The sequence below is a fragment of the Gossypium raimondii genome, chromosome 9 (assembly GCF_025698545.1).
Source record: "Gossypium raimondii isolate GPD5lz chromosome 9, ASM2569854v1, whole genome shotgun sequence".
NCBI lineage: Eukaryota > Viridiplantae > Streptophyta > Magnoliopsida > Malvales > Malvaceae > Gossypium > Gossypium raimondii.
Window position 1 is genome coordinate 38,645,430 of NC_068573.1, and position 27,341 is coordinate 38,672,770.

The 27,341-nt window shown below is 31.5% G+C and overlaps 2 protein-coding genes and 1 non-coding gene across 6 annotated transcripts; 1 reads left to right on the top strand and 2 right to left on the bottom strand.

Moving 5' to 3' along the window:
- The first annotated feature begins 13,939 nt into the window (after window positions 1–13,939).
- On the top strand, window positions 13,940–17,059 carry LOC105799535 (FT-interacting protein 1). 3 transcript variants are annotated; one of them, XM_052621430.1, is made up of 3 exons: window positions 13,940–14,306; window positions 14,432–14,466; window positions 14,558–17,059. In XM_052621430.1, exon 3 carries the CDS (start codon window positions 14,591–14,593, stop codon window positions 16,958–16,960), a length of 2,370 nt encoding a protein of 789 aa, XP_052477390.1. In that variant the 5' UTR covers window positions 13,940–14,306; window positions 14,432–14,466; window positions 14,558–14,590; the 3' UTR covers window positions 16,961–17,059. The 3 variants fall into 3 exon arrangements, with proteins under 3 accessions (XP_052477390.1, XP_012485612.1, XP_052477389.1); XM_012630158.2 differs by having other exon boundaries at window positions 13,940–14,299; XM_052621429.1 differs by having other exon boundaries at window positions 14,432–17,059.
- Window positions 17,060–18,689: 1,630 nt separating this feature from the next.
- Window positions 18,690–18,762, bottom strand: TRNAK-UUU (transfer RNA lysine (anticodon UUU)). Its single transcript has one exon. It is a non-coding gene; the product is annotated as a tRNA-Lys (tRNA).
- A 2,330-nt stretch (window positions 18,763–21,092) lies between these two features.
- On the bottom strand, window positions 21,093–26,197 carry LOC105799536 (bZIP transcription factor TGA10). 2 transcript variants are annotated; one of them, XM_012630159.2, is made up of 11 exons: window positions 25,740–26,197; window positions 25,482–25,585; window positions 24,873–24,952; window positions 24,627–24,755; window positions 24,403–24,471; window positions 24,248–24,307; window positions 24,077–24,154; window positions 23,908–23,983; window positions 23,534–23,805; window positions 22,992–23,231; window positions 21,093–21,372 (listed from the first exon to the last, which is right to left on the bottom strand). In XM_012630159.2, the coding sequence occupies exons 1-11, from the start codon at window positions 25,931–25,933 to the stop codon at window positions 21,220–21,222; spliced, it is 1,455 nt and encodes a 484-aa protein (XP_012485613.1). In that variant the 5' UTR covers window positions 25,934–26,197; the 3' UTR covers window positions 21,093–21,219. The 2 variants fall into 2 exon arrangements, with proteins under 2 accessions (XP_012485613.1, XP_052476607.1); XM_052620647.1 differs by having other exon boundaries at window positions 24,873–24,967.
- Between the last annotated feature and the right edge of the window lie 1,144 nt (window positions 26,198–27,341).

Consider the following 27,341-nt stretch of genomic DNA (forward strand, 5'->3'; position numbering starts at 1 on the left):
CCTTTGCTCGTATTATTTTCCGATTTTATTACTTTCGGTAAAAATATATTATTTTGTATTTTATTATTTTATATTATTTCAGTGCATTTTGTTTGAAATTTTGTATTAATTATTTCTGAATTTTAAAAATTTAGTAATACACTCTTACTTCGACCATTTGTTCGTATTTTTTATCCGCATTATATTATTTTAAAAATATCGTAATTTCTAATTTTATCATTTTACATTATTTTAGTGCATAATGTTTGAAATTTATTAATTTAGTGTGTTTTTAAATTAATTTGGTGTAAGAAAAAACCTTATCCCCCTTTTGCTCGTATTATTTTCCGATTTTTATTACTTTCAAGAAAATATATTATTTTGTATTTTATTATTTTATATTATTTCAGTGCATTTTGTTTGAAATTTTGTATTAATTATTTCTGAATTTTTAAAAATTTAGTAATACACTATTACTTCGACCATTTGTTCGTATTTTTTATCCGCATTATATTATTTTAAAAATATCGTAATTTCTAATTTTATCATTTTACATTATTTCAGTGCATAATGTTTGAAATTTATTAATTTAGTGTGTTTTTAAATTAATTTGGTGTAAGAAAAAACCTTATTCCGCCTTTGCTCGTATTATTTTTCCGATTTTATTACTTTCAATAAAAATATATTATTTTCGTATTTTATTATTTTATATTATTTCAGTGCATTTTGTTGGAAACTTTTGTATTAATTATTTCTGAATTTTAAAAATTTAGTAATACACTCTTACTTGACCATTTGTTCGTAATTTTTATTCGCATTATATTATTTTAAAAATTTCGTAATTTCTAATTTTATTATTTTACATTATTTCAGTGCATAATATTTGAAATTTGTTAAATATACAATCTTTTTCGCATTTTATTACTTTCGTGAATGTACAATTTCCGTTTCTTCTTTTCGTATTTTATGCTTTCTTAAATATATTTTTTATCATTTTACTTTTAATGCTATTTTCCTAAAAAATTAATTTCAACATCCTAAGTAAATTTTATAAAAAATTCTAATCAACATACAATGTACATACTATGAATTTTTTCATGCTAAATATATTTCATAAAATATATATGCTAAATAAAATAATAAAACACATATAATGTACATAACATAAATTTTAACACACAAATATTACAAAAATTTAATTTAATAATAAAATTACCTTTTTTTTTCTTTTTTTTCATTCCTTCCCTCTTCTTCTTCTTTCTTTTTTTCTCTTCTCTTCTCCTTTCCTTTTCTTTCCTTCTTTTTCTTTCTTTTTCTTCTTCTCCTTTCCTTCTTTTTCTTTCTTTCCTCTCCTTTCCTTTCCTTTTCTTTCCTTTTCTTTCTTTCTTTCTTTCTTCTTCTTTCCCTCTCATTCTCTCCCCCCCCCACCAATCGGCCCCATTATAAGGTTGGTGCCGCCAACTAGTATGGCACCATCGGTGCCGCCAATCAATTAGACACCTTTGGTGCCGCCAATCCAAAACCCTCCACCAGGGTCCTGTCAAATCGGTGCAGCTTTTTTTTCTGTTTTTTTCGTATATTTTGGTAAATAAAAAAATTTATAATATTTGGGGTTATTTTTTATTTTTTTATAATAATTTATAAAAAAACACATTTATCTATAGTCCATACCAATTAGGAAAAAAATTGAATTGAAAAAGAATATGCTCATAAAATTATTATAGAGGACTCTCTACTATAATTGTATTACATTTTGTCTCATTTACCTAAAAATAGAAAATATCTTTACATATTAAATAAAAATAAACCATTCCTCTTGTTAAAAAATTATCAATTTATGAATGGATGAAATTGATCTTTGTATGTCAGTATGAGATAGATGTGGCACGTGACATGTCATTATCTAGTTATTTTATCAACTATGTCAATTTTTAATAGTATAAATGGAAGAAATTTTTAACATAAAAGATCGATCGTCTCTTTAATCTAATGTACATGGACTAGTTTGTCCATTTTTTGAGTAGATGGAGCAATTGTAATCTGACTCCTAATACAAGAGCCTCCATGGTTCTTTTACCGAATACTCTTTCTTTTCATCATATTACTAAATTAATTTTAAAAATAATTTTAATTTAAATAGAGTTATTATTTGAATAGAACTCTAAGTATAAGATATAAAAAATTTGTGATAACTATAATTATAATTTAATTTACAATTATTAGTTAAAAATTGACGTAAAAAGTGTTTATTTTATTTTTAAATTTTTGTAATTTTATTAATGTAAAACAGAGTTTTGTTATTATTTGAATAAAACTCTAAGCATCTTAATTATCACTTAATTAATATTAGAGTTATATACCAATTAAAATTTAATGTTAGCTTTATAAATAGCATTCAATAATTAGACATATTCAATCAAATAGTATCTAAGAAAATACAGATAAAAAAGGGACATTTTCAACACTAATAAGTTAAAAATATATAAAAAATAGAGAATTAAAGGAATGGTTCTATGAAGAGGCAATAATAAATCACATTGAACAGTAACAACATCGGAGAGTGATCAAGATTGTTTTAATTGATAATTAGGTATTATAATATTATGGTATTATTTAAAAAAATTCTATAAGTTTATATTGTGTGAAGCAAATACTTTTAAAGTCATTTTTCTATTTGTTTGGTGCAAGTGAAAAATAATTTGTGGGTTTGTTTTAAAAGAAAGTCAAATTTCAACAATTATTTTTAATAATTATTATTAAATTTATTTATTAATTTAGTTTAAATATATTTTCTATTTATCATGAAATATTAATATAATTGTGCATGTTGCTTTACCTTTTTATTTTTTCAAATTAATATTATAATTTATGTTCTTATATATTCCCAAATTTGTGTAGTATTTAAAACTAAGATAAATTATCATTATCAACAATAGGTAACAAAATTAAAAATACGTCATTTAAAAACTAATTAAAATTAAACGCGTAAAAGTACATGCAACACATATTACATTAGAGATTAGTATATATAAAAGTACAAGTTTAAACTAAAGAGAATATAATTTATTGTTCATAGTATTTAGAGGTGCTCATGGGCCGGGCGGCCCGGCCCGACGGCCCGCCCGAAATATGGGAGGGTTTGGGTAAAAATATAGGCCCGAAATATGGGCTTGGGCAAAAAAACGAGGCCCGTTTAGAAAGCGGGACGGCCTCGGCACCACTTTTTCGGCCTGGCCTGCCTGCCCAAATTGATTTAATAAATATATTTATTTTTTTAATTTTAAAATATTTTTACATATTTTTAAATTTTTTAAATTTTAAAATATTTTAAAATCCTTTTTTAATTTTAAAATACTTTTTTTAAAATTTTTTTAATTTTAAAATATTTTTAAAATATTTTTAAAATACTTTTTTTTAATTTTTTAAAAATTTTAAAATTAAAATGGGCCGGGCCGGGCCAGGGCTTATGATTTTTTTCTCGGGCCGGGCCTGGGCAAAATCTTAGGCCCATATTTCGGGCCGGGCCCGGGCCTAGGACCCGGGGAAAAAATTTTTATGGGCCCGGCCCGGCCCGGCCCATGAGCACCTCTACTAATAGTATTACTAAATTGATATTGGAATTACAATTTATTAGTATTATTATATGATAATAATAAAAATATTTTAATTAAATGTTAATTAAGATGATAGTATATTAATGTGAATATATTATTAATTAATAAAATTATAAATCTATAAAACCATTGAATATATTTGAGTAAATTAAAATAATAAAAATATAATTCTTATAATTGAATAAATATAATTTTATATATAGTATGATTTTATTTTAAATATGATAATTAATAAAATTATTTATACTATATATAAAGTGATTGATTAAGTTGGTGTCACAAATCAACTCGACACCAACTTAACTGTAAAATTATTAAAAATACTTTTATTTTAAAGGGTAATTAATATTATTATAAGGGTATTTTCATTTTTTCATACTTTAATATAATCTTCAAATAAAATAATTAAAAAATATTATTTGAGAATCAAGCACAAAATCAACAAATTTATATATATATAAAAATCTTTACCACTCCACTTACAATCATTTATTAATATTTTTTATAAATATTTTTCAGCATAAAATATTTTCGTTCACCAACATCATGATTATGATAAAATCTAGTATATATAAAGATAATATCAATATATTAGTAATCTAATTTATAATATATAAATTTATTTTTAATTTAGATGTGAAAATCCAAAAGAAAATAAATATATTTTATAATTAAATTAAATATTAATTTAAAAAATACTAATTACATTTAATCAAATTGGTTTGATTCCCTACCCGATAAATAGTATAACTTATAAAGAAGTTAAGATAAAGAAAATTGATTAATTATGAATTAATATTTTATATTATCTATGTTTTTTATATTTTTAAATTCATAAAATCAATAATATAATATAAATTAATTACATTCATTTAACTTATTTTACCGAAAAATCATTTGAAAAATTTCTTTGAAAGTCAAACATAAAGATAAGCATTTTTGATGGAGAAAAGAAAATCCAAATGAGAACCTAAATCCTTAATCATTGAGGAGAGAAGAGAGATCCTTTTTATCTCCGGTAAATTCCTTGTTCATTCATTTTATTTCGTAATTTGTAAAGTTGATTAGTTTTCAAAAGGGATTCTTAATTTTTTATTTTTTATTTTACTATTTTGCCTATTTGAAACCATATTTTGTTGCTTTGTGTGGGGTTTTTTTTTTTTTCTGGGTCATCGTAGGTGTTTTGCTCCTAATGTATTAAGCATGTGATGCTACTCACATTGGTCCCTTCTCGTAATGAAATACTATTTGAGTTAAGAGCTTTTTTAATCATTTTTGAAATTGATTTATGCTGATTATAGGACTTTCAATTTTGGTCTGTTCATTGTGGGTTTCGAAAATGATTAATATTGGAGGCATTTTGTGTCGATGGTTTGGTTTGTTTGATTAACTGACTATTTGCTTTTATTGTTTGACAGTACACCCAGATAATAGACTGAGATTGTTTAGAAGTCAGGAATCATTTTTGGGCTGCAACAGCATAAGTTAAAACTGAAAATTTGAGTGTCGAATCTCTTACTTCTACCTTTCTATTAGAAATCTCTTTCATAAGCTAGGCCGGACACCCACTTATTTTTGGGGAAAATCTTGATATTATCTTTTTTTTCTCTTCATATGGCAGGTGATGTTCTTTTTAAGTGCAAAATGTCTTGAAGCTAACTAATTGTTAGTTAAAACATTGGCAAAAGCTTTGGAAGTGAATGCAAAAAGTGGGTTTGGTTAATCATCTTACACCAATTCATCTCATCTTTTTTATCTTGATTTTTGTTTGTTTGATTATATGCTAGTCAATATATGTCTCCATTTGGTAGCCTTTGTGCATTTTGTTTGGCACAAAATACATACATGATATAACATATATATTATGTTAGTGTCAGTTATAATTGCTAGTTACAAAGTCAATTGCAACATAAAGAAAATATTTATAATTTATTTAAAAATTCAGCTAACATTTGTTTATATTATGTAGAGTCATCAAATGTTTACTATTTGCCAATCTAGACCACAAGACCTAATAGCCTTTTCAGCAGCCACTTTTGCCTTTCTATCTATTCCTCCATCAATTCAATCTTCAACATCTGAAGCAAATTTGGGATGGCTTGGGGGAAAAGGAAAAAAATCATGTAGGAAATGAGTTTGTACACAAATGATAGAAGAGGAATGTAAACTTTGAATTTGTACTGATGGTGCATCGTATATATGTGCGCTTATTGATCTATTTGTTTTATAATATGCAACCAGTGTTTCAAGCAAGGTTGTAACAACTTCATTTTTAGTGGCGTCAAAAAAGGCGGTTTTGAAACCCTATTTCATAAACTGAGACCCATAAATATTAAATATGAATATTTATGGGGTTGGTATAAAAGTTTATTAAAGTTTGACCCATCAATTTTGTTTATTAATTGTTTAATTTAGGTACAAGGACCAAATTGTAAAAGTCTTATTGATATAAGTTTTTAATTGGTCAAAGGCTTAAGGACTTAAATTGTAATTAGACAAAGATCCAAAATGACAATTAAACCAGTTACCAACATGAATTAGTGGGATGTGATGTATATTGTGATTAGATTAAGCTTAAATAAGATTAAATTAATTAAACTTAATTAATTAAAGTTAAACTAAGTATAAAAGGTTACAATAGTGGAAATTTGTCATCTTTCTCACCACCTCAACCGTCCAAGCTTGTGAAAACCTAAAGAAAAACCATTATGAGAGCTTCAAACATTCGATCCTCAATTGTTAAGGTAATTCAAGTATTTTTCTTGTAATTTTTATGTTTTTGAGATCATGAGAGCTTGATTTAGCTAGCCCATGTACCAATTTATAAAATTTTTAAAGTTTTTGAAAGTTTTCATTGATGATTTCTTGAAGAAATTATTGTTAAATTGATAGATTTTAAGCTTAGATGTGAAAAAGGACTAGATTGTAAAGTTTAATTGTTAGTTTTGTTCATAAGGACTAAAGTGAATAAAATGTACAATTGATGTGAGATTTTGGTAATAATAGATATTAGAGGGTCTGCAATGAATGTAATTGAAATTGGTTTCAAAATTAAAGCTCAAAATTGAAAGAACTAGTTATTTCGGTTTCAGAGCTGAATTGAATAAAATGTAAACTTTTAAGGGTATTAAAAAATAAAGTTTCGTACGTTCATTCATATCATAATACAATGTATAAGTGTTTGGTATTAATGAATTGTCTAAAATAATTGCTTAGATAAAGAATTGGATCAAACCAAAGATAATCGGACAAAAGCCAAAATTGTCGATTAGTCCTTGAAGATTTAACTTGTTTGTTGTTTTTGCCAGGTAAGTTCATATGGTATAAATGTGTTTATGTTGTTGTGTATTTGATTTTTGTATATATTTTAAAAGGTTCCTAGGTGAACATAGTAAAGGTTAAGATACAATTGGCATGCTAATAGGGTTTTGTGCGCGCTTGTACGTGATTGGTTACAAATATTATCGAGATCCAACATTTGTTGCAAACTTGAAGATACATGTGACATAGGTTTAGCCTAGATTGGTAACCTGATATCATTTAAAGGTTTAGCTTGAATGGGTAACTTCATATATATATATATTCAACTTGGACAAGCAATTGGATGTGTTGTTATAAAGGTTTATCCTGGACTAGTAACCTGACACGAATATATATTCAGCTCAGACGAGCAATTTGTGTTATGTAGTTACTTATGTATCTGAGTTCGTTTACTTGAGTTCATCGGGCTAAGTGGTTAATATAAAATGAAAAATTGAAATGAAATTATATCTGTTTGATATTCAAATGGATAAATGTTGAATTGAGCATGAGCATTGTATTGAAATGTTTACTTTAAAATGAATTAGATTGATATATGGTTGAGATGTTATATGATTTGATTATATGTTAAACTCACCTTGTAACACCCCAAAACCCGGCTTAGAAATTTTGACCAGATTCTGGAGGTCATATTGACCACCAAGATAGCTTAAAACCAATTGTCATTCAGATACCTTAAAACCAGATAAAAATACTTTTTTAATAACTTTGAAACCAAAATGGACTTAGTAATCTTAATTTTTGAAGTAATACGATGTAAAATCATGACCCTTTTATAGTCAATTGAAAATTTCGAACAAAGACTTAAAACTGTCTAGTTTTCCAAGTAACCAACATACTTTAATCAACCGTCAAGCATGGAAACAATTAAGTTAACTTAAATCGAAAATCCCATACTGCAGTTTACTTAAATTTATTTACAAAACCAACTAAACCAGATCAAAATATGATAGAAAACTTATTTGAATCAAACTAGAATGGAATACTCTGAGATCATTTGATTTGCTGAGTCCAAGACTAATCCACTCGATTTACCTGAAAGAGAGAAAACTAAGGAAGTGAGCTACGAAAGCTCACTGTGATTCCAAAACATATGTAAACAAGCGATGTCAACAACCGTTCAAACATAAAAAAATATCAAATAATACCACGATGTTCATACATGTTGAATAAGTGAATCAATACACAAATAATACAATCAAACATATATGCAATACACACTTGAATGCTAAAACAAATGTAATGTGATCCCACCTATCCAACCGCTACACACCATCTCCGTCCACCCAATCACACCAAATTGGGTTTACTAGACCCTTTCATCCTCTACACACCAGTTCTAGTTTATGGTGGACCTATCCAACCAAATCACACTATTATGTGGTTGTTTGCCACTTGAATTATTACGGTTTTACTGCTAAATCAAATAATGTGGTTAAACTACCAAACCAAACTTCCTTCACTTCATATTCAGATCCCAAACACAGATGCAAATACAGATAATATGATCAATACAGATATACAGAATTGAACATAATCATTTTTCGGACTTACATAATCAATGAACACTTTGTAATTAGTACAATTTAGTAGATTCAGATTCAGAGTCAGAATCAGACATATTCATATTCGGATACAAATTGAGGGAACAACAATGCACACACTTTCAATTATCACATCCAATCATTCTCACATTTCAAACTTAGTTTACCAAATCACTAGGTACTCATTCGAATAATGAATTAAATATTACAAATACATATTCTTTTACACAATCGAGAAGTAAAACACCCTTAAATAACCTTCTTCACACAAAAATAATGTCCTAACCACTTTTACAAAGGCTTACACGAATTTGGGATCACTCTAGGACTAAAACGAATCAATTTGCAAAAAGGTGAGAAAATTGTAAAAATAGGGCCACACGGTTGTATGGCCAAGCCGTGTGGAGGGGTTCAGACCGTGGGACAAGCCACATGGTCATGTAACTGAGGGACATGCCCGTGTGACTGAGATACCCAATTATGTGGGTAGATCGTACAACTCTCTAACCCCGTGTGACAAAATTACACAATTTAAAATTAGAGGAGACACGCTCATGTGACTAGACACAAGCCCATGTGGCTGAGATACATGGCCGTGTGAGCAAGCCGTGTAGTTTACTATCGATTTTCCTAACAAGGGTCACACGACCGTGTGATTCACCCGTGTGCAACACACGTCCGTGTGGCCGCCCGTGTGGTCTAAAAACCATCCTTATTCTCGCTGTAAAACCTGAAATTCAACCACAATTTCACCCCTAATTCGGATAGTTCAAGAATACACACCCAAAAGACGATTCCAACACACAAAATCAACCGACATACATCGAAAAACCAATCTAGAACTCGATCACATGAATATACAAATATTACAAATATTTTCCGATCGTAACAAGATAAAACAATTCGGAGACAAGTGACTGAAATGCAAACAACTGTAGTTACCTTTTTCCTTCTTAAAATTCAGATTTAACGAAAAACAAATGAACAAACGAAATCTTGTGAAACGAAAATTGACAATAGGTTTGGAACAAAAGAGAAAACTGAAGAAAAATAGAGAAAGAAAAATAAAAAGAAAAAGTGAAAGAGAGTGAGGGGTGTTTACTTGTTTTGGAAATTCTTTAGTAAAATAATAATAAAATTAAAATTAAAATAAAATATAAAATATAAGAAACCTTAATATCCAAAAATAAATTTCTCACTTTACACACATAGGGATTCAAATACGAGACCAAAAGGTATACAGAAGTTTAACCACTAAACCACTAAGCTCATCATTATCTTTAAATCACAAAGAAAAACATAAAAGTCCATTCGAAACCATAGACTCATCCTACAAACCTTAATTTTTCTAACCCTAATTTCGGGGTGTTACACACCTTGTTGATGTTTTGATTTGTCGTGTCTAGCCAAACTATGGCAAATTTTGGTAGCTTATTGAATTTAATTGAAACATAAGGTAAGTTTTGTTTAATGCCTATGAACTTACTAAGCATTTTATATACTTACCTAGTTTGTTTTTCCTTTTCCTTATAGATCGATACCTTACGGAATGCATCAAGCCAGATCAACTCGAAGCTCACACTATCATATCATCGAATTGGTAGATATTTGATCATTTTGAACCTAGGGTTGTGGCATGTATATAAGTGTCTTAATGTATATAAGTTATTTGTATATATTGTAATGTATAAAAGTTTTGATGAGGTTGATAACTTTTGATGGATTTGGTATATGATGATTCTCATGTTGTTTATGGTAAATGAATTGGTTAATGCATGAATTAGCAATGCTTGATGAATGTGGGAAGTTGAAACATGAATTTACTTAAGCTTGTCATATAAGTTAGTAGGATGAGGTAAGTAGAATGGCCAAAATGACGCCTAGTTGAAATGGTAAGTTTGATTTATATGTTTGAGATATATGTTGGTTGATTTGGTTTAAGTTTAATGCCTTTAAATCATTAAGGTATATAATGTTCACATGTGTATAAAATGGTAAGTTTTAATGCATTATAGCATAAGTAAGATTTGTAATTGAATAAATTAGTCGGTATTCCTTAACGATATTCAAATACTTATGATTTATTGAATGTTAAAGTAATGAATGCTTTGATGTAAAGTTGAGCATGAATATTGAGCTTGTTTGGCATGCTTTTGACATGTTTTGAATCAGATTAAATCATTGTTTGGTGCATATTTTGTATGGTTTGGTTGGAAGATATGAAATAGGTACCAAATGGTTCATTTTTACCAAAAACAAGGGCCACGTTACGACTTCAAGTTTTGGACACCGCAACATTGCAATTATAGTGAGTGATGATGTGACAAGCTAGAGCTTGTCGTTGCAACATGACATACTGAGATGGCCATGTTGTGATGAGCCCTAGATGAAGTCGCGACGTTGATCCACACATTTTAAAAACTTTGCAATTTGGTTTGTACTTGGGCTGACTAAGAGCTTTCGTAAGCTCGATTAAGGCTCGAAATTATTTGTTTAACCTAAAATAAATGTGATTGAGAATGAATTGCATGTGTAAATGATTGTTTTATTATGAATTTGACGGTAGTTGCTCCAATAATGAATGTAGCTCAGACCCGACGATTGGGTTAGATGAGGGGTGTTTCAAAAGGTTTTAGAATCAGATCAATAGCCAAATTTATCAGGCCATCGGTTACTGATTTAATTAATTTGATAGATTTGTGTAGTTCGATTAAACAAATCACTAAAAGAATCATAAAAATATAAAAAAAATCCAATTCAATTGCTCGATTCAACTATTCCATACTGATTCCTAGGTCAATTGGTTTATGATGCGAGAAGAAATCAAACAAAGGAAAGTCACCAGAGAATAGAAGAAAAAAAAATCTAAGAGAGAAAGAGAGAGATGAGAGATGAGAAAAACCAATTCTGAAATTGCATAATTGTTTTTCCCCCATGAATGGTGTTTAAGAGGGAAAGGTAACGACTCTTGAGAACAGACTGGAAAGTTGTTAACTATCAGTTGCCTTAAACACACCATTTTCATTAAATGGTATTGACTCAAAATGAATCGTTTTGAATACGACTCAGACCTTAGCTACGACGCATTGTTTCATTAAACGGTATTGACTCAAAACAAGTCATTTTGAACACGACTTAGATCCTAGCTGTGACGCACTGTTTCATTAAAGTTTCTAACACAAAAATGCTACGTTTAACAATTACACTAAACAAAACAATAATAGGAATTCAAACCAGGCATGATTGTTGCTGCATCCTTTCATAATAGTACCTTTCTTTGGAATGGTACCCTGATTGGTTCTCAATCCAACTAGTCCAACCAGAATGTACGATCCAATTCAAACAATCATGATTTCAAAGTGAAATCTTGATATCTTTACCTAAAAGAAACAAGCTGGAAAAAGGGAAGAAATTAACAAGGATGCAACAATAGGCACCCAAGAAAGCATAAACACAAAGATACCAAAGTTCATAAATCGTAATATTTGAAAAGCTTGAGTTGGGGTCTGTTTTGACTGTTAAATTAGGTACATTGGTTGGTTAATGTAGTTAGTGCATATAAAAACTTCGTACACTGTTAAGTTAGAACATTACGGATTGAAGTTAGGACCATTACAAGTAATCGAGTTAAGTGCACTATTTTGAAAATAATTTAGATTTTTTTTTATTTACAAAACACATATTTTAGGCTTTTTTTAATTGTAAAATATGCATATTTGGATTTTTTTTTATGTTAAAACTGAGTATTTGAAAGGCCTTCATTCAATTGTAAAAAAAAAACGTATTTCATTAAATGGTAGCAAACAAATTACATCACATAGCAATGAAGAATTATTACATTTGGATCAATTTTGAAATAATTCCTTTGCATGCAATATTTTGCAACTCATCACCAAATAGGAACTCCTATAGCTTAAAAATCCCAATCCTCAACTTTCTATCGTCCGTCAACACAAATTTTCACGCATTAAATTATCCTTTTGTCTCAGCAATTTCTCCAACACAATTTGACTCCACCCATCAAAATACGTAACAAATTAAAGACTAAATTAGAAAAAAAATGAACAATGAGCACTAAATTTAACAACTGATAAACTTGATGAAAAATAATCTTAATCCTAATAAAATTAACAAAATGCACTAATCAAATTAAACATTACAATTACGTCTTTAAATTTTGAGTATCTGTAAAACATATTGAAGCCCTCAAACCATATACAACACCCTTACCTGACTCATAGATTTTGAGTTTTGCAAAAGAAAAAAGATATCGATGGAGCTTCAGCTTTAACTTGGTGTGAAATGATTTAGAGCTTTGAAATAAGGAAGGCAAGAAAAGAGTAGAGATGGTCACGATGGAGAATAGTTTTAAGAACAAAAAAGGATGGGAAAGCTAGATATGAAAGGGTTTTAAGGACCCAAAATCATAAATTAATTTATTTCTAAAATTTTAATAAAAAAATACATAGATATCTAATATATTTAATCAAATATCCACGTATCACCTATTTATTGGCTCACCATGCCACCTCAAAAAAAAAATTTAAATTATTGAAACAATATGTGTAACCTAAGGTATCACATTGCTCTAAAAACAACTGTGAAGCTAAAGATAAACAATGAAGCAACGCGAAGTGGCACCAAATTCTCTGCCAGTGGAAATAAAAGAAAAACAATTAAAGATTGGAATAAAGATGGAGAATAAAAATGCAAAAGCATCTTTGTACGAAAGGTCATATACCCTTAAGCTTTTTGCTTCACTTTTATTTATTTACTTGTAATTTTTGCTTTAATTAAGCTCTCATCAGTCATCACATTGCTTTTTTAGCTCACTGATGTCACCTGTTTTGCAATCTTTACTTTTACCCTTAGCCTGCGTTTCAGAAACAATCAGGAGCCAATTGCAAAGTGGTGCAACTCGGATGGTAAAAATATTCCAACCGCATCTCATTCATCTTCTATCAAATGACTAAAATTGAAAAATATTGTGAAGTTCCAAATTTATGTAAGTAATAAAAGTTCAAAGATTAAATTAAAAAAAATTACGATTAAATATTACTTTAATCCTTAAATAAAATTTAAGACACAAGTTCAAGTATATATATACCTGAAAGTTGAATCCGAGGTTAAAAAAAAAAAAAACGCCTCGCCTCGCCTCGCCTCGCCTCCATCTCTATATGCAGCTAAGGTCATGGCAGACTTAATGGGATAAATAAGCTTTTATTATTTGCTTTTGCAGTTTGACAAAATGTTAAGAAAGCTTAAAGAATCTATAAAAGTGAGGATCAAAGGCACTTAGTTTGAGGCTTATATATTAAAAATGCTATAAAGGTTATCTTTGTCTAACCAAGTGGGGCATCAACTCTCCTTTGCTGCTTCCTGGAATTGTAGGAACCAAAGTCACTATCTATTTTTTTTTTATTCTGTTCTGTTTTAATATGTTCTCAGATGAAGTAATTATGGAGTTTGGATGGTCATGATTTATGGTTTCTAATGCCTTTTCCCCTCCTCAATTAATATTTATTTCCACCTTCATCAGTCGTTTTGCGTACCCTTTTTTTTCTTCTTCTTTGAAAATAATTGATTCTTTTTCTTAACATTAAAGCAGCAGCTGGAGAAACTTTTCTGGAAGTTGGGTTGGAAATAGCTAAAGAGGTCTTAACAGAGTATCTGAAACCCTTCGAAACCAGAAGCTCCAAAGGGTCCCAAAGTGCCTCCAAAACTTTCTTGGGAAGATAAGAAGAATCCATTGTTTGAATACAACTATACAAAGTCAATAAAGGAGTGACAATTATGAACGATTCCAATTACTAAAGTAGTGGCTTCTTCTTGTATGCCATGGTGAGAGGTATTCAACTTTAGAATCCATATTTTTATGTAGCTTTGATTAACTGTTTTGCTGTCTTAAAGTAAAAAGAAATCCCTTCTAACTTTTTTTTTATTATTATTTCGTTTTTGGTGCTAATGTTTCAGCTTCAGCTATTAAAGGATTTAAAGCTACAATACAGGTATACTGATACAAACTACAAAGCAACTCATTGTACTTCATTTAGCACCTTTTGAGGGTTCCTAAGCTTTCAAGCAACAAAATTTCGTTAGGATAAGAGGTGAGTTAGAAGAAGTCTGTCATCAATGAATCCAGCGGCTGCTGCTAACCAGAAAGAAGAGTTCAAATTGAAGGACACAAAACCGCAGCTCGGGGAACGATGGCCTCATGGAGGAACACGCGGCGGAGGTGGTTGGATTAGCAGTGAACGAGCAACAAGCACATATGACCTTGTTGAGCAGATGTTTTATCTTTATGTCAGGGTTGTTAAAGCCAAAGATTTGCCCACTAATCCTGTTACCGGAACCATCGATCCTTATGTCGAAGTGAAGCTGGGGAATTATAAAGGAAAAACACAGCATTTCGAGAAGAAACCGAACCCGGAATGGCACCAAGTGTTTGCATTCTCCAAGGAGAAGATACAGTCTTCAATTCTAGAGGTGTTTGTAAGAGACAGAGAGATGGTTGGCAGGGATGATTACATAGGAAGGGTCATCTTCGACATGAATGAAGTGCCTACAAGGGTTCCACCTGATAGTCCTTTGGCACCACAATGGTATCGATTAGAAGACCGTCGAGGGGAAAGCAAGGTGAGAGGGGAGGTTATGCTTGCGGTGTGGATGGGAACACAAGCAGATGAAGCATTTCCAGATGCTTGGCATACAGATGCTAGCTCAGTTCAAGGAGAGGGCGTTTTCAACATCCGATCAAAGGTTTATGTATCTCCAAAACTATGGTACCTTAGAGTGAACGTTATTGAAGCTCAGGATGTCGAGCCACATGATAAAAGCCAATTACCACAGGCTTTTGTTAAGGCTCAAGTTGGAAATCAAATACTTAAAACCAAGGTATGTCCTCAGAAGACACTGAATCCCATGTGGAATGAAGATTTGATATTCGTAGCAGCTGAGCCTTTCGAAGAGCAACTGTATCTAACAGTTGAAAATAAAGTCACCTCTGCAAAAGATGAAGTTATGGGGAGGATAATCTTGCCCCTCCACATCTTTGAAAGGCGGTTGGATCATCGAGCGGTTCATTCAAAATGGTTCAATCTTGAGAAGTTCGGATTTGGTGCGCTGGAGGGAGACAAGAGGCATGAACTCAAATTTTCAAGTAGGATTCACCTTAGAGTCTGTCTTGAAGGAGCTTACCATGTGCTGGATGAATCAACCATGTACATAAGTGACCAAAGGCCAACTGCTAGGCAGCTTTGGAAGAACCCAATTGGAATCCTGGAGGTGGGCATCTTAAGTGCTCAAGGGCTTCAACCAATGAAGAACAAAGAAGGGAAAGGAAGCACAGATGCTTACTGTGTGGCTAAATACGGGCAGAAGTGGGTGCGAACCCGAACCATAATCGAAAGCTTAAATCCTAAATGGAATGAGCAATATACATGGGAGGTGTACGACCCTTGCACGGTGATCACGTTGGGAGTTTTCGACAACAACCACTTGGGTGGCAGTGGAGGTAAAAATGATTCTCGAATCGGCAAGGTAAGAATTCGGCTATCAACACTGGAAACAGATAAGATTTATACCCACTCTTACCCTCTTCTCGTCCTACAACCATCTGGATTGAAGAAAATGGGGGAGCTTCAGTTAGCAGTTAGATTCACATGCCTCTCTCTTGCAAATATGATCTACCTCTATTCGCATCCCTTGCTACCAAAAATGCATTACTTGCATCCTTTCACTGTAAACCAGTTAGACAGCCTAAGATATCAGGCCATGAACATTGTGGCGGTGAGGCTTGGCCGAGCGGAGCCACCGTTGAGGAAAGAGGTGGTGGAGTATATGTTGGATGTGGATTCCCACATGTGGAGCATGAGAAGAAGCAAAGCTAACTTCTTCAGGATTGTATCACTGTTTTCGGGTGTGATCGCTATGAGCAAGTGGCTTGGTGAGGTTTGCCAGTGGAAAAATCCTATCACCACAATTCTAGTGCATGTTTTGTTTTTCATATTGATATGCTACCCTGAATTAATCCTCCCCACCATGTTCTTATACATGTTCCTTATCGGGGTTTGGAATTACCGATACCGGCCGAGGCATCCTCCTCACATGGACACCAAGCTTTCATGGGCAGAAGTAGCTCACCCCGACGAACTCGATGAAGAGTTTGATACTTTCCCGACATCGAAAGCTCAAGATGTAATCAGGATGAGATATGATAGGCTTAGGAGTGTGGCAGGAAGAATTCAAACAGTGGTGGGAGACATGGCAACCCAGGGCGAGAGATTTTTAGCTCTACTCAGTTGGAGAGACCCCAGGGCAACCAGCCTATTTGTTCTATTTTGCCTAGTTGCAGCAGTGGCACTGTATGTGACACCATTTAAGATCATGGCTTTGGTTGCAGGCTTGTATTGGCTTCGCCATCCCAGATTCCGCAGCAAACTACCATCGGTACCCAGCAATTTCTTCCGGAGATTGCCCTCTCGAGCTGATAGCATGCTTTGAAAATTGTTACCATTATACTCTTCTCTTTTTTTACTCTCTTTCGGATTTCTTTCATTGTCTTTCCAATAAAGTTAAATTAAGAGGCTATGTTCTACTGGATTTTCTTTTGGATTGAGTCATGAACAAATTTGCCAACAAACATTCAATACAAATAAGAAGCAGTAAGATATGTTCTAAAATTGGTTTAAATAGATAAAATTATTATAAATATGCATGTCTGAATGTATGATTCTCCCTTTTTCATTAACTTTCCCAGCTATGTAGGAATTTGATTGGTATAATAGTTGATGTCCTATTTGGTTAGCCCTTTTCTCTTTTGTCTTTTCCTATTCAAGATATTTGACCCAACCCAATACATTTCTCCTTGCTCTTTTAATCTTCTTTACTAATTCCGATTTACGAATCAAAAATAAAAAATGCCAGTGCTTCAAAGGGTTATCTGCTCAAATTCTTCCCTCAATTTCTTTTGTTGATTCACTAAATATTAGATTTTGTTTCTTTAATATTTTTTAGTCTCAATTTTTATAAAATTATGGTAAATTATTACAATTCTTACTTTCTATTACAATTTATATATTAATAAGTAATTATATTGTGTTGAAATGAATTGATAAATCATAATTATAATAATTCATGAAGAAGTAGTTGCAACACCAACCATAATTATATTTATAACTATAATTAATATATTAATAAATAGATTATTAAATAAAATATAATGATTATAATTGTAATGTATGATATCTATTGGTTCACTATTAAGAAAAAGAAAATTTTTATTTTAATTAGTCTTAAACTTCATTTTAAAAAAAGTTTAAATTAATTAGAATAATAAAACAAAAGGTAAATTGGTTTAAAGTTTAAGATTACATCCATCATCTGAAATTACCTAGGAATGGGTTGTATTGAGATTACACCTTATATTACGACCGTAATTTGAAATTACGGGATGGGAAATGCTACATTCGGTGAACCAAACGCCCCCTTAATGTCATTTTGTTATTTTTTTCTTTTACAATATATGTGAAAATGACCCGTACACTTTTAAATACCTCATCAGTTATATATTAGCAATAAATTTTAAAGATTAAGAAATTGAAATGAATTTTTTTTTTTACTATTAAAACTCAAAATATTACAAAGGAGAGGAAGTATATAATAATCCGATATTTATAAGACTTGTTTTGTGTAATAATGTAGTCTGAAATTAACAATGTGAAGTGATGGTTGATAAAACAATTTTTGTGAGTTGACACCGATGATATGGTAGAATTTTGGAGTTTGCAGGTTAAAGTGAATTAGGGGTTAAGGGATTCAAACCAAAAATACATGACCTCCAGTAGTTTTAGGTTTAACTATAAAAATTCCTTATATTGTTTTTTTTTCACTTAAATATTTAAAAATTCTTTTATTTATAAAAGCGTATTTTATGTTATCTTGGATAAGAATGATTGTTATTGTGTTTTGGGACAAAATAAGACGAAATTGATAGTTAATGTACTATTTTTGGCCAAAAAATTTAAATGATAAAAGTGATATTGTTGGAGGGTTCAATTTGCATTTAAGGCCTATTTTTATAAACAAATATTTTTAAGGTTGTTTGTTTGACGTTTTGCAGAATGTGTAAGGGAAAAAGGGGTTGTATCACTCTGCTTCAGGGAAGGGGGGGAATAGATTAAGCCAATATGAAGTACAAAAATATAGGCCCAAGAAACAAAGACTAAGAAAACGCCGTCTGTGGGAATCGAACCCACGACCACATGGTTAAAAGCCATGCGCTCTACCGGCTGAGCTAAGACGGCTTCACAATCTAACCCTTAAACCTTTATAAGATCCTTCTGCTTTAAGTTTTTAAAACTTAAAATTGGCGTATAAGATATTGAAAGAAATTGTAGTAAATATCTTTATTTTTTTTGACCCCAATTATTTACAACATAATATAAATTAATTATTGCTAAATATAGGTTTATTTTAGATAAAATATTATTGTAAGAAGTTATTTTGTATTAAAAGAGAGATCCAAAATTATTCTTTGAAATGGGAAATGCATAAACATATATGAAACCATTTAAAACTTCCATCTAATATGAACCTACTTGTTTCAAAATTGAATTTATTTATTTTTATTGCAAAAGGAGGCTTAATACGCCTCAAACAATATGGGTGGGGAGTCCAATATCCTCAACAAAATCACATTCTTTTAATATTTAACATAATTCATTTTAAATAAACTATACAAATGGTGACTCAATTATTCTCGTGTTTCTATTTTGGTTATTCAATTTTAAGATATTTAAAATTTAGTTTTACAAAAGCTTTTTTAAACTGGTGTAATAACATATTTAATTATCAATACTTACATATTCTATCAATTTGATCCTAATTGTAAATAATTCAATAAATTTAACCCTTCACATTTACAACTTCTATCAATTTGATCACTAAGCTTCCTAACTAAAGCTTTCACCTTTTAAAACAAATAAGAAAAGAAAAAACCTCTCAACTACAAATTAATAATATAATTTAAAATGAATTTTATATATTCATAAACCATATTTTAAAAAGTAGTTATATGTTGAATTGTTATGTAATATGAATGGCTCTAATTTTTCAAAAAAAAAATTAGTTTAGTTAATGAACTACTTTTACATATTTTTGATCTTTCATCAGAATTTTATAAATATATTTAAAGAAAGAAAGACGAGCAGAAAGAATCCATGTCCATGAACAAATCGGCAAAATCACTACAAATTGGGTAAAGATAAGTATATTATTAATTTGAGATCAGATTTTTTTTGGTGTTTGATAATTTATAGACGTGAGATATTTGTGTTGGTGGTTTTTGTTCTCCTTTGCACTTAAGGATTTCGTTACAGTGTTCGATTTAAGATCAAGACGTTTATGGGTCGTTTTTCATTAATATCGTCTAGTGCTGGGATATAACGTTGTTGTCTTTAGCAATATTCTTCATGTTTGCGTGGTATTTGTATTTTCTTATCTCTATTTTAATAAAATTTCTTTTGATGAGAAAAAAATAAAATGGCAGGTCAAATAGCAGCGAAGTTTATATTACTATTTGATTAGTATTATTAAGAGTAATTATAAATAATTTCTCTGCCATTTTTTAAACACTAAATTTAACTAGTTTTTATTTTTAATATATCCATTTAATAATAATTGTCTTTGTTGAAGAAAAAGAAAGCTTTATGTAGACATATATCAAGGAATCAATTTTGTGATTGCAAGAGTGAAGCCATGAAGCTTGTAGAAGATGAACATAAGCAAAAGACTGCAATGGAGTTACTTTAACAATATTTGGCTTGCAATTCAAACATCAAGCAGAGAAAGAGACAAAAAACCAGTGGAGGGCAGCTCTTTTAGCAGAGGACAAAAATTCAAGTTGGTTTATTGAAAGGTAAAAAAAAAACACACACACACACTTAAAAGTAAGAGGTCCTTAAGCTGCAATTTCTTTTTTCTTCTTCTTTTACTTTATGTCCCTTTCCTCGTTCGGCTGTTGCTTCCCCTATTCCGGCTAGCTGCCCCACTCACCGCCGCTGCTACCAAGTGATTAATCGAATTGATTCATTTAGGGACAAGTTATCGAGTTTTGCCGTCAAGACGTTCAAGTAAAAAACATTAATATAAATTGAGTTTAGGCACGTGTGGAAGTTTTACTGGTAGGGCATAAAGAGAGACACGGTGGAGGGGGCGGAAGGTTTTTACATGCATTGTAAAATTATTATCCAAAGGATGTACGACATTTATTCCCTGTCTCAGTAAAAATGTGACACTAATATTTCCAAGGTCAATTTTTTTTAACTTTTTCGTCTTAATTATTTTAATTACTTAAATTTTATAAAAAACATTAAGATGAAAGTTAAATTTGTATGATTCAACACTCGGCATCTCCTTTTTCCTCTTAAAACAAGTTAATTTAGTGTTTGTCATAATAAACGCAAAAATACTGCCCAAAATAAATCAGAAAACACCCAACTCTTTTTCTCTGTTCTCAATGCCCTTTTCTTCTTCTTAACCTGTTCCATCCCTTTCTAATAAGTCAGAAATGGCTGCAAAATCATTGTTTTTTTTCCTTTTCCGGAAATTCTTGTCAAGAAAAATCAGTATCATATGAGAGAGATTTCTATTTCTTTAATTTAAATTTGAATCTATTCTTAACTATTAGTCTATCTATACATCTCTCTATGTAGAAAGGGGAAAATATGACAATAATAATTTTAATTAAAATAGCTAGGGTTTTATTGGTCTTGTCGAGGTCGAGCCAACCAGAGAGAGCTCAAAGCTCTTAGGCGATGGAAGTACTCGGCGATCGCCAACAAACATCTTGCAGCTTGACGGATCGTCAGGATTTGATGTAATCGGAGTATGGCTTGATGTCTCAGATTATCCGCCTGTAAGTTTTTTCAAACATATTTCTTAAAAGTAAATTATCGGAAATATATATGCTAAAATAGGAAAAAAATTTAGGTATTATCTGTATCAATGAAAAAAGTTCAATTTTATAAAGTTTTTATATAATTGTAAAGAAAAAAAATTACATGTTACATAGTCAATAACTTGAAAGGTAACATTAAGACTAAACATGTATTAACTTGACTTTGAGGGTAGAATTGAAGATAAATTTGCTTACTTAAACTTCACATTGGCTATCAACCCCTGACTTTGTGGCACCATGGGTGTTTTGATTGTCAAAATGGGAAATTAAGGAATAGAGAGGTTGAAAAAAGGAATAATTTAGGGCATTTTCATTTTCTTAGTTCAAATTACTTGTGGGGTATGGTTTCTACTTACCTTGTCTAGAAGGGTTTTGACATATAAGTAAAAGATAATTCCAAGGTGATCATATTTGAAACCTTCACTTAGTACTTGTTTAATTTCATTTTAATTTCTACCCTTGGTTCAAAGAAACGTAATGATGGTAACTACTTACCTAGAGAGACCTGAAAATTTAAGGGTAGCCATAAGTCAGCTTAGGAATATAAAAATGTGGTCAATTAACTAGGCTTTCAATGAACATGTTGTCCTGTAGGTGAACATCTTGCTTAGACAATTGACTTTAAGGGGTCCTAAATTGTTTAGGATTTAACGTTTTCTTTTCCTAGTGATGGACCGATAATTTCAAAAGGGCCTACAACCCCACCTATCCTAAATCTTCAAAATGTTGAACAAGAAATACCCTAATCCCAGAATTACCATAACTCTAAGTTCACTGTGAGCAAAGGATGGACGGGTGTGGGGATGTGGGAGAGTAGAGTCGGCCTGAAATTGAAAGAATAGTCAAAAAGGATGTGATGTCTTTAAGTCAAACGGTTACGACTATGACATCAACATACGGGCACGGGGTATCTCTTTTGAAGTTTGATGTCGATATCTATATACATTACTTACCAGAGGAAAGAGAAAGCACTTGAAAATGCAAATATTCTTTTGACTTGGTTATAGCTTTTTCATATTTACACTGCCCATCAGGTGACAAGTTCATTATTGTCGACAAATTGCCATGCTTGCTTTAGGCACACCCATTGTTACAATTCCTAGGCTAAATGAAATAGAGTTTGATTCTTCTACTGCAAGTGATTTAAGTCTTGAATGGCATGCCATAAACATATACTAGTCTGTTGCAGATACTTGGATAGGGAAACTTCCTAAATCAGACAAGCTGAGTTCTTTTTAGATGGTCCTTAGATGGCATGGGAAGTTTAAAACCTAAAAGACTACGTACTACATGCAGATGTCACTTTCATAGAAATGCATGAAACGATCCAGTCATCTTATGTGGATAATAGCTTTGTTAATGGAACCACCACATCAGCATGAGGAGACATGGATGGAGTAATTTCATGGAAAGCATGAGGGGGGAGGGGTTAGGTTTAACCAGATTTTTTCCCACACATATATTGATGATCCTGAATTCATCATCATTGATGAGGCTTGGGGGGTCCACAAGCACAGAGAAAATCAAACCATAATAATATCATAGTAGTAGGAGTATATAAGATGGAGTGCATACCTGTCTAACAAAACCTTCAATGGTGGAGAGCTTGTTGATGGCGACAGCCATTTGGCCCATGTAGTTATTCATATTAGGAGGGCAGCTCAGTGAATCAGATGTTATAATATCAGAAACAGATTGGTTCAGAGCTTCCAAGCCTTGTGTTAGAGCTTCTTCAGCTTCCTGTGTCGACTGCTGCAAGGCACATATCCCCATTATCTGCTGCTCAGTCAGTGGCTCTATCTGATTCAGTATCACCTGAAAATAAAATAATAATAATTAAAAAACACGAGTAATAATAGGGATTTTCTAGGTTTTGCATTCATGCAATTAAAAGCACCACTTGCCTCCTGCTTTGTCTCAAAATATCCTCCCTTTTCACTAATATCCCACATTTTTTTAATGTCCAAGGAAATATATACGGGGAAAGACTTTATAGAGAGAGAGAGGAAAACAAAATAGGTGAAATATAGAGGAAAATGAATATAATTAGTGGGATTGTTCTTAGAGTTTTTACAATAGATGTATGGTAGTGATTAGGATTTAGTGTGTTAAGGTACCTTGATGAGGTCAGATGGGCGAAAACCCCCCATCCACATGAAACATCGTTCAGCGGGAGTCTTCCACATGCCAGAAACAAGGTGAAAGACATCCGTTTTAGCCACCATGCTTTTGAGGTTCATCACTTGGTCCAAGTGTGCTAAACAGTTGTCCACGAAGATACGAAGCTCGTTCTCCGGTAGATGCTCTTGAATTGCTGCCCTAAGCTCGCACATTAGTCGATGATGCTCTTCTAGCCATCTTGTATACTCCATGTCAAACAAGGCAGCATCTGAACCATATAAATTTCAGTTGATATATATATATAGCCATTAAAAACTCAAAAAGAAGCAAGAGAGAGAGAGAGAGAGCATTTTATTTTTAGTATAGAAACCTGGGCTTATGTTGTTAATACCAACAGGAAGACCTTGGTCTCCTCCTATGATATTGCCACCACCGAAAAACATGCCCTAAACAGTAAAACAGGATCTTCAAAGTTATACTCAAATATATATAGGGACAAACCATATGTATATATAAAAGGTATAAGGGAGATGTCTCACTTGAGTTCTTGCTCTTTGAAGTTCTTGTTCCAGTTGGGTTAGCCTGATCCTACTTGATTCTAATTGCTGAACATAAGCCTGTGAAAATACAAGAACCCCAACGTCACCCCATCGTCAAAACTTGTTTAAAAGAGAGAAAAATGATCAATTTTTTTTCTTTTATGGGCTGACCTTTTTTCTTAGCCTGCTTTTCCTTGCTGCTTCTCTATTCTGAGCAAGTCTCCTCAATGTCTACTCGGAAATTGTCCAAACAAATTACATAAACAAAAAAAAAGTCCTTCAAAGGGGAATATATATATATATATATATATAGTGAAGGAATTCACCTTAGGATCTGGTGTTTTGGGTCCTTCTTGCTCTGAACTTGATGTTGGCCCTTTACGATTCCCCTCACTCTGCCAAAATAAAACTTGCATTTTTCAAAACATGGGAATCTCTTCTTTTTTTTCTCGTTAAGATGATGAATGCATCATGTTTCGGTTTCCTGATTTAAATATAGAAAAAATATATAATAATTTGGTTTTTTATATTCAGAGTTAGCCTATGATACCTTGACAGCTTTAACAGGTGGATGGGGTGCAGAAGATAAAGTATCATTTCTGGCGTTGGCCAACTCCATGGACGACTCTGATGGTCTCTTTGAACCACTAGTTGCTGGTGAAACCAATCCTGTATTTGTCTACCAAATACAGAATATATACATAAAATAACACACCCAGACATAGAAAATTATTATTTTAAAATACTTGCACCAGCATAACTCTAAATCTCAATATGAATAAATAATATGTTTCACCTTGGTTGACGATGGCGGCTCAACGTGCATAGGCTGAGAAGGGAAAATGTTCAAAGTCGGAGGCCTCATTCCAGAGTTATCTGCGTATATAAATTCTGGTAACCATTAACTCTCAACAGGAAAGTTTCGAAGAAAGGGAAGGCAGACAAACCGGCAACACAAGTATGAATATATTAAACAAAACATAGGGATCCTCAAGCATTATTTGTAGCTTTATTCCATCAAAAACAGAAAAAAAAAAAAAACCCATATCCCCACATATACACTTTTCAGTACAACGTGGAAGGACTTTTTTCAAGGGATTCATTATCACAGAGTTGTTTGTTACTGTTGTCCAATTCAGACACTCATATCATGTTAGAAAATAAAATAAGAAGTTGAAAATATCTTTCTTTCTTCTGAAATGATCTGGTCAAAGAAAGTACTGGCAGATTAAACCTGTTGAATAGCTAACATGCTTTTCCTGTGACCAAAACAGGCCTGTTCGAAAAGAATCTTCTTAACAGAAAAGAGAGAAGATTAAGAAAGAGGAAGGAAAAGAAACTCCTATATTTTTTGAACTGAACAAACAGAGAGAGGGTGAAAGAGAAAACTTGGGAGAAGACTCACTTCTTTGGTCTTGAACAGTTGAAGTGTCTTGTCCATCAAGATACAGAAAAAGGGCTTGATCTAATTCACCCAAATCATATGCTCCACTATCTTTGCTGCTGCTGCTGCTCACCCCCAAAAAGAACACAGGAAACAGGAATGAAATTTTCAAAAACTTAACATCTCCATCAAGAAAATGAATGAAAAAGAAAAAAAAAAAAGGTTGAGTTGGTTGTGAGTTTGGGTTTGTATAGTTTTTGCACTGTAAAAGAAATTTACATGAAGTTCCCCGGGATGGAAGATGATGAGGACGATTGCATCATAGCATAAGGAATCTGGTTTAGATGAGGTTGATTATGCTCCTGTATTTGATGCTGATGATGTTGTTGTTGCTGCTGCTGATGATGATTATTTTGTTGGTGGTGTTGTAGCTGGATAGAGTGGTTCATGTAATTGCCTCTACTGGTAGCCATGAAAACAAACACCAACCCCAAACCCAAGCCTAAGCTAAACTTCGAGCTCTTGGATTCACCATTAATGGCAAAACTACCTTCCTTTAATTCCTTTGTAAATCATTTGTTCCACCTCCATCACCATCTAAATACTCATGAGAAAGAAAAGAGAAAAAAAAAAGAAAAAGGGAAGAATAGAGTCGGTTATAATCTGAAAGAAAAGATGAGATTTTCTTTTTGGTAGTATGAGAGACTCAGAGAGAAACAAAAACAAAGAAAAAAAATGGTATTGAATGCACAGAAACTAAAGACAAAACCTTTATATATATCTTATTTCAAAAAAAAAAACCTTTATGTATATCTCTAAACTATTATGACTATTTTTCCAGGAAAAATACAATATTTTCAGATAAAGCGGTCCTTTTGTAAAATACCTGATAAACGAAAAATAGAAATATGAAAAGTAAATAAATTTTAATAATTTTAATAATTTGACTTAATTTAATTAAAAGGTTATAAAAATAAATTTATAAAATTACAATTTTAACTGTAAAATTAGCTTGTCTTTTTATATTTTGATCAAATCTTAAAAAGTCACTCATGTAGAACTTTAGGAAATAAATTTTAAAATCTTCATATAATTTTTAATAAATGTATATTAAATATATTCTTTTATCCATGTGGTGTAGCACTCATGTTTATTTAATATTTAAATATTTCATTTATTTATTTGAGGGAAACCGCTTAAAGAGAGTTAAGACTTACTTGATTGAGTTTCCAATGATGCCTATAATAACCTTATGAGAAATCTTATATTTACAATTGACATTTTCATGCAAACTTACACGTAGATGTTGTGGTGGCGGCTCGCCTCTCCTCCAAACTACAACTATGGTAAAATACTTATAACCTGTTTATATTCTCTACATACAGAAAATTTCTATTGCTTAAATTTATAATATACCTATCATTTGTATCTGCAATATCATTCTCAAGCACGCTTAATGGCTTGTAAATGTCAGATCACCGAGATTCGCAAGGTTTTCTTTTTTGGTAAAACTTGGGTAGGTTTTTTGTTCTTATATAAGTTTAGCCTTGAATAGGTCCGAGTCGACACGCTACCTTATTTTACTTTTTCTTTTTCAATATAATAGATTTCATACGAGGATACTACTGTCGAACAATCAAGGGACTTTGAAAATAAATGTCCCAAAACTTAACCCCCAACAAAAACAAACCTTAGCCCCTAAAACAACATGTGGGGTCGAGATTATAGTAGGTTTAATTATGGTCCCGGTTAATACTTCAAATTTAAAAGTTTGCTCGAAATTTAGGAGAGATGAGTAAAAATATTAAGTTCAAAAAATGAATTTTGTCGAAAAAAAGATTAGGTCAATTTAAAATATGGGTCGAGATGAAGTTTAAAAAA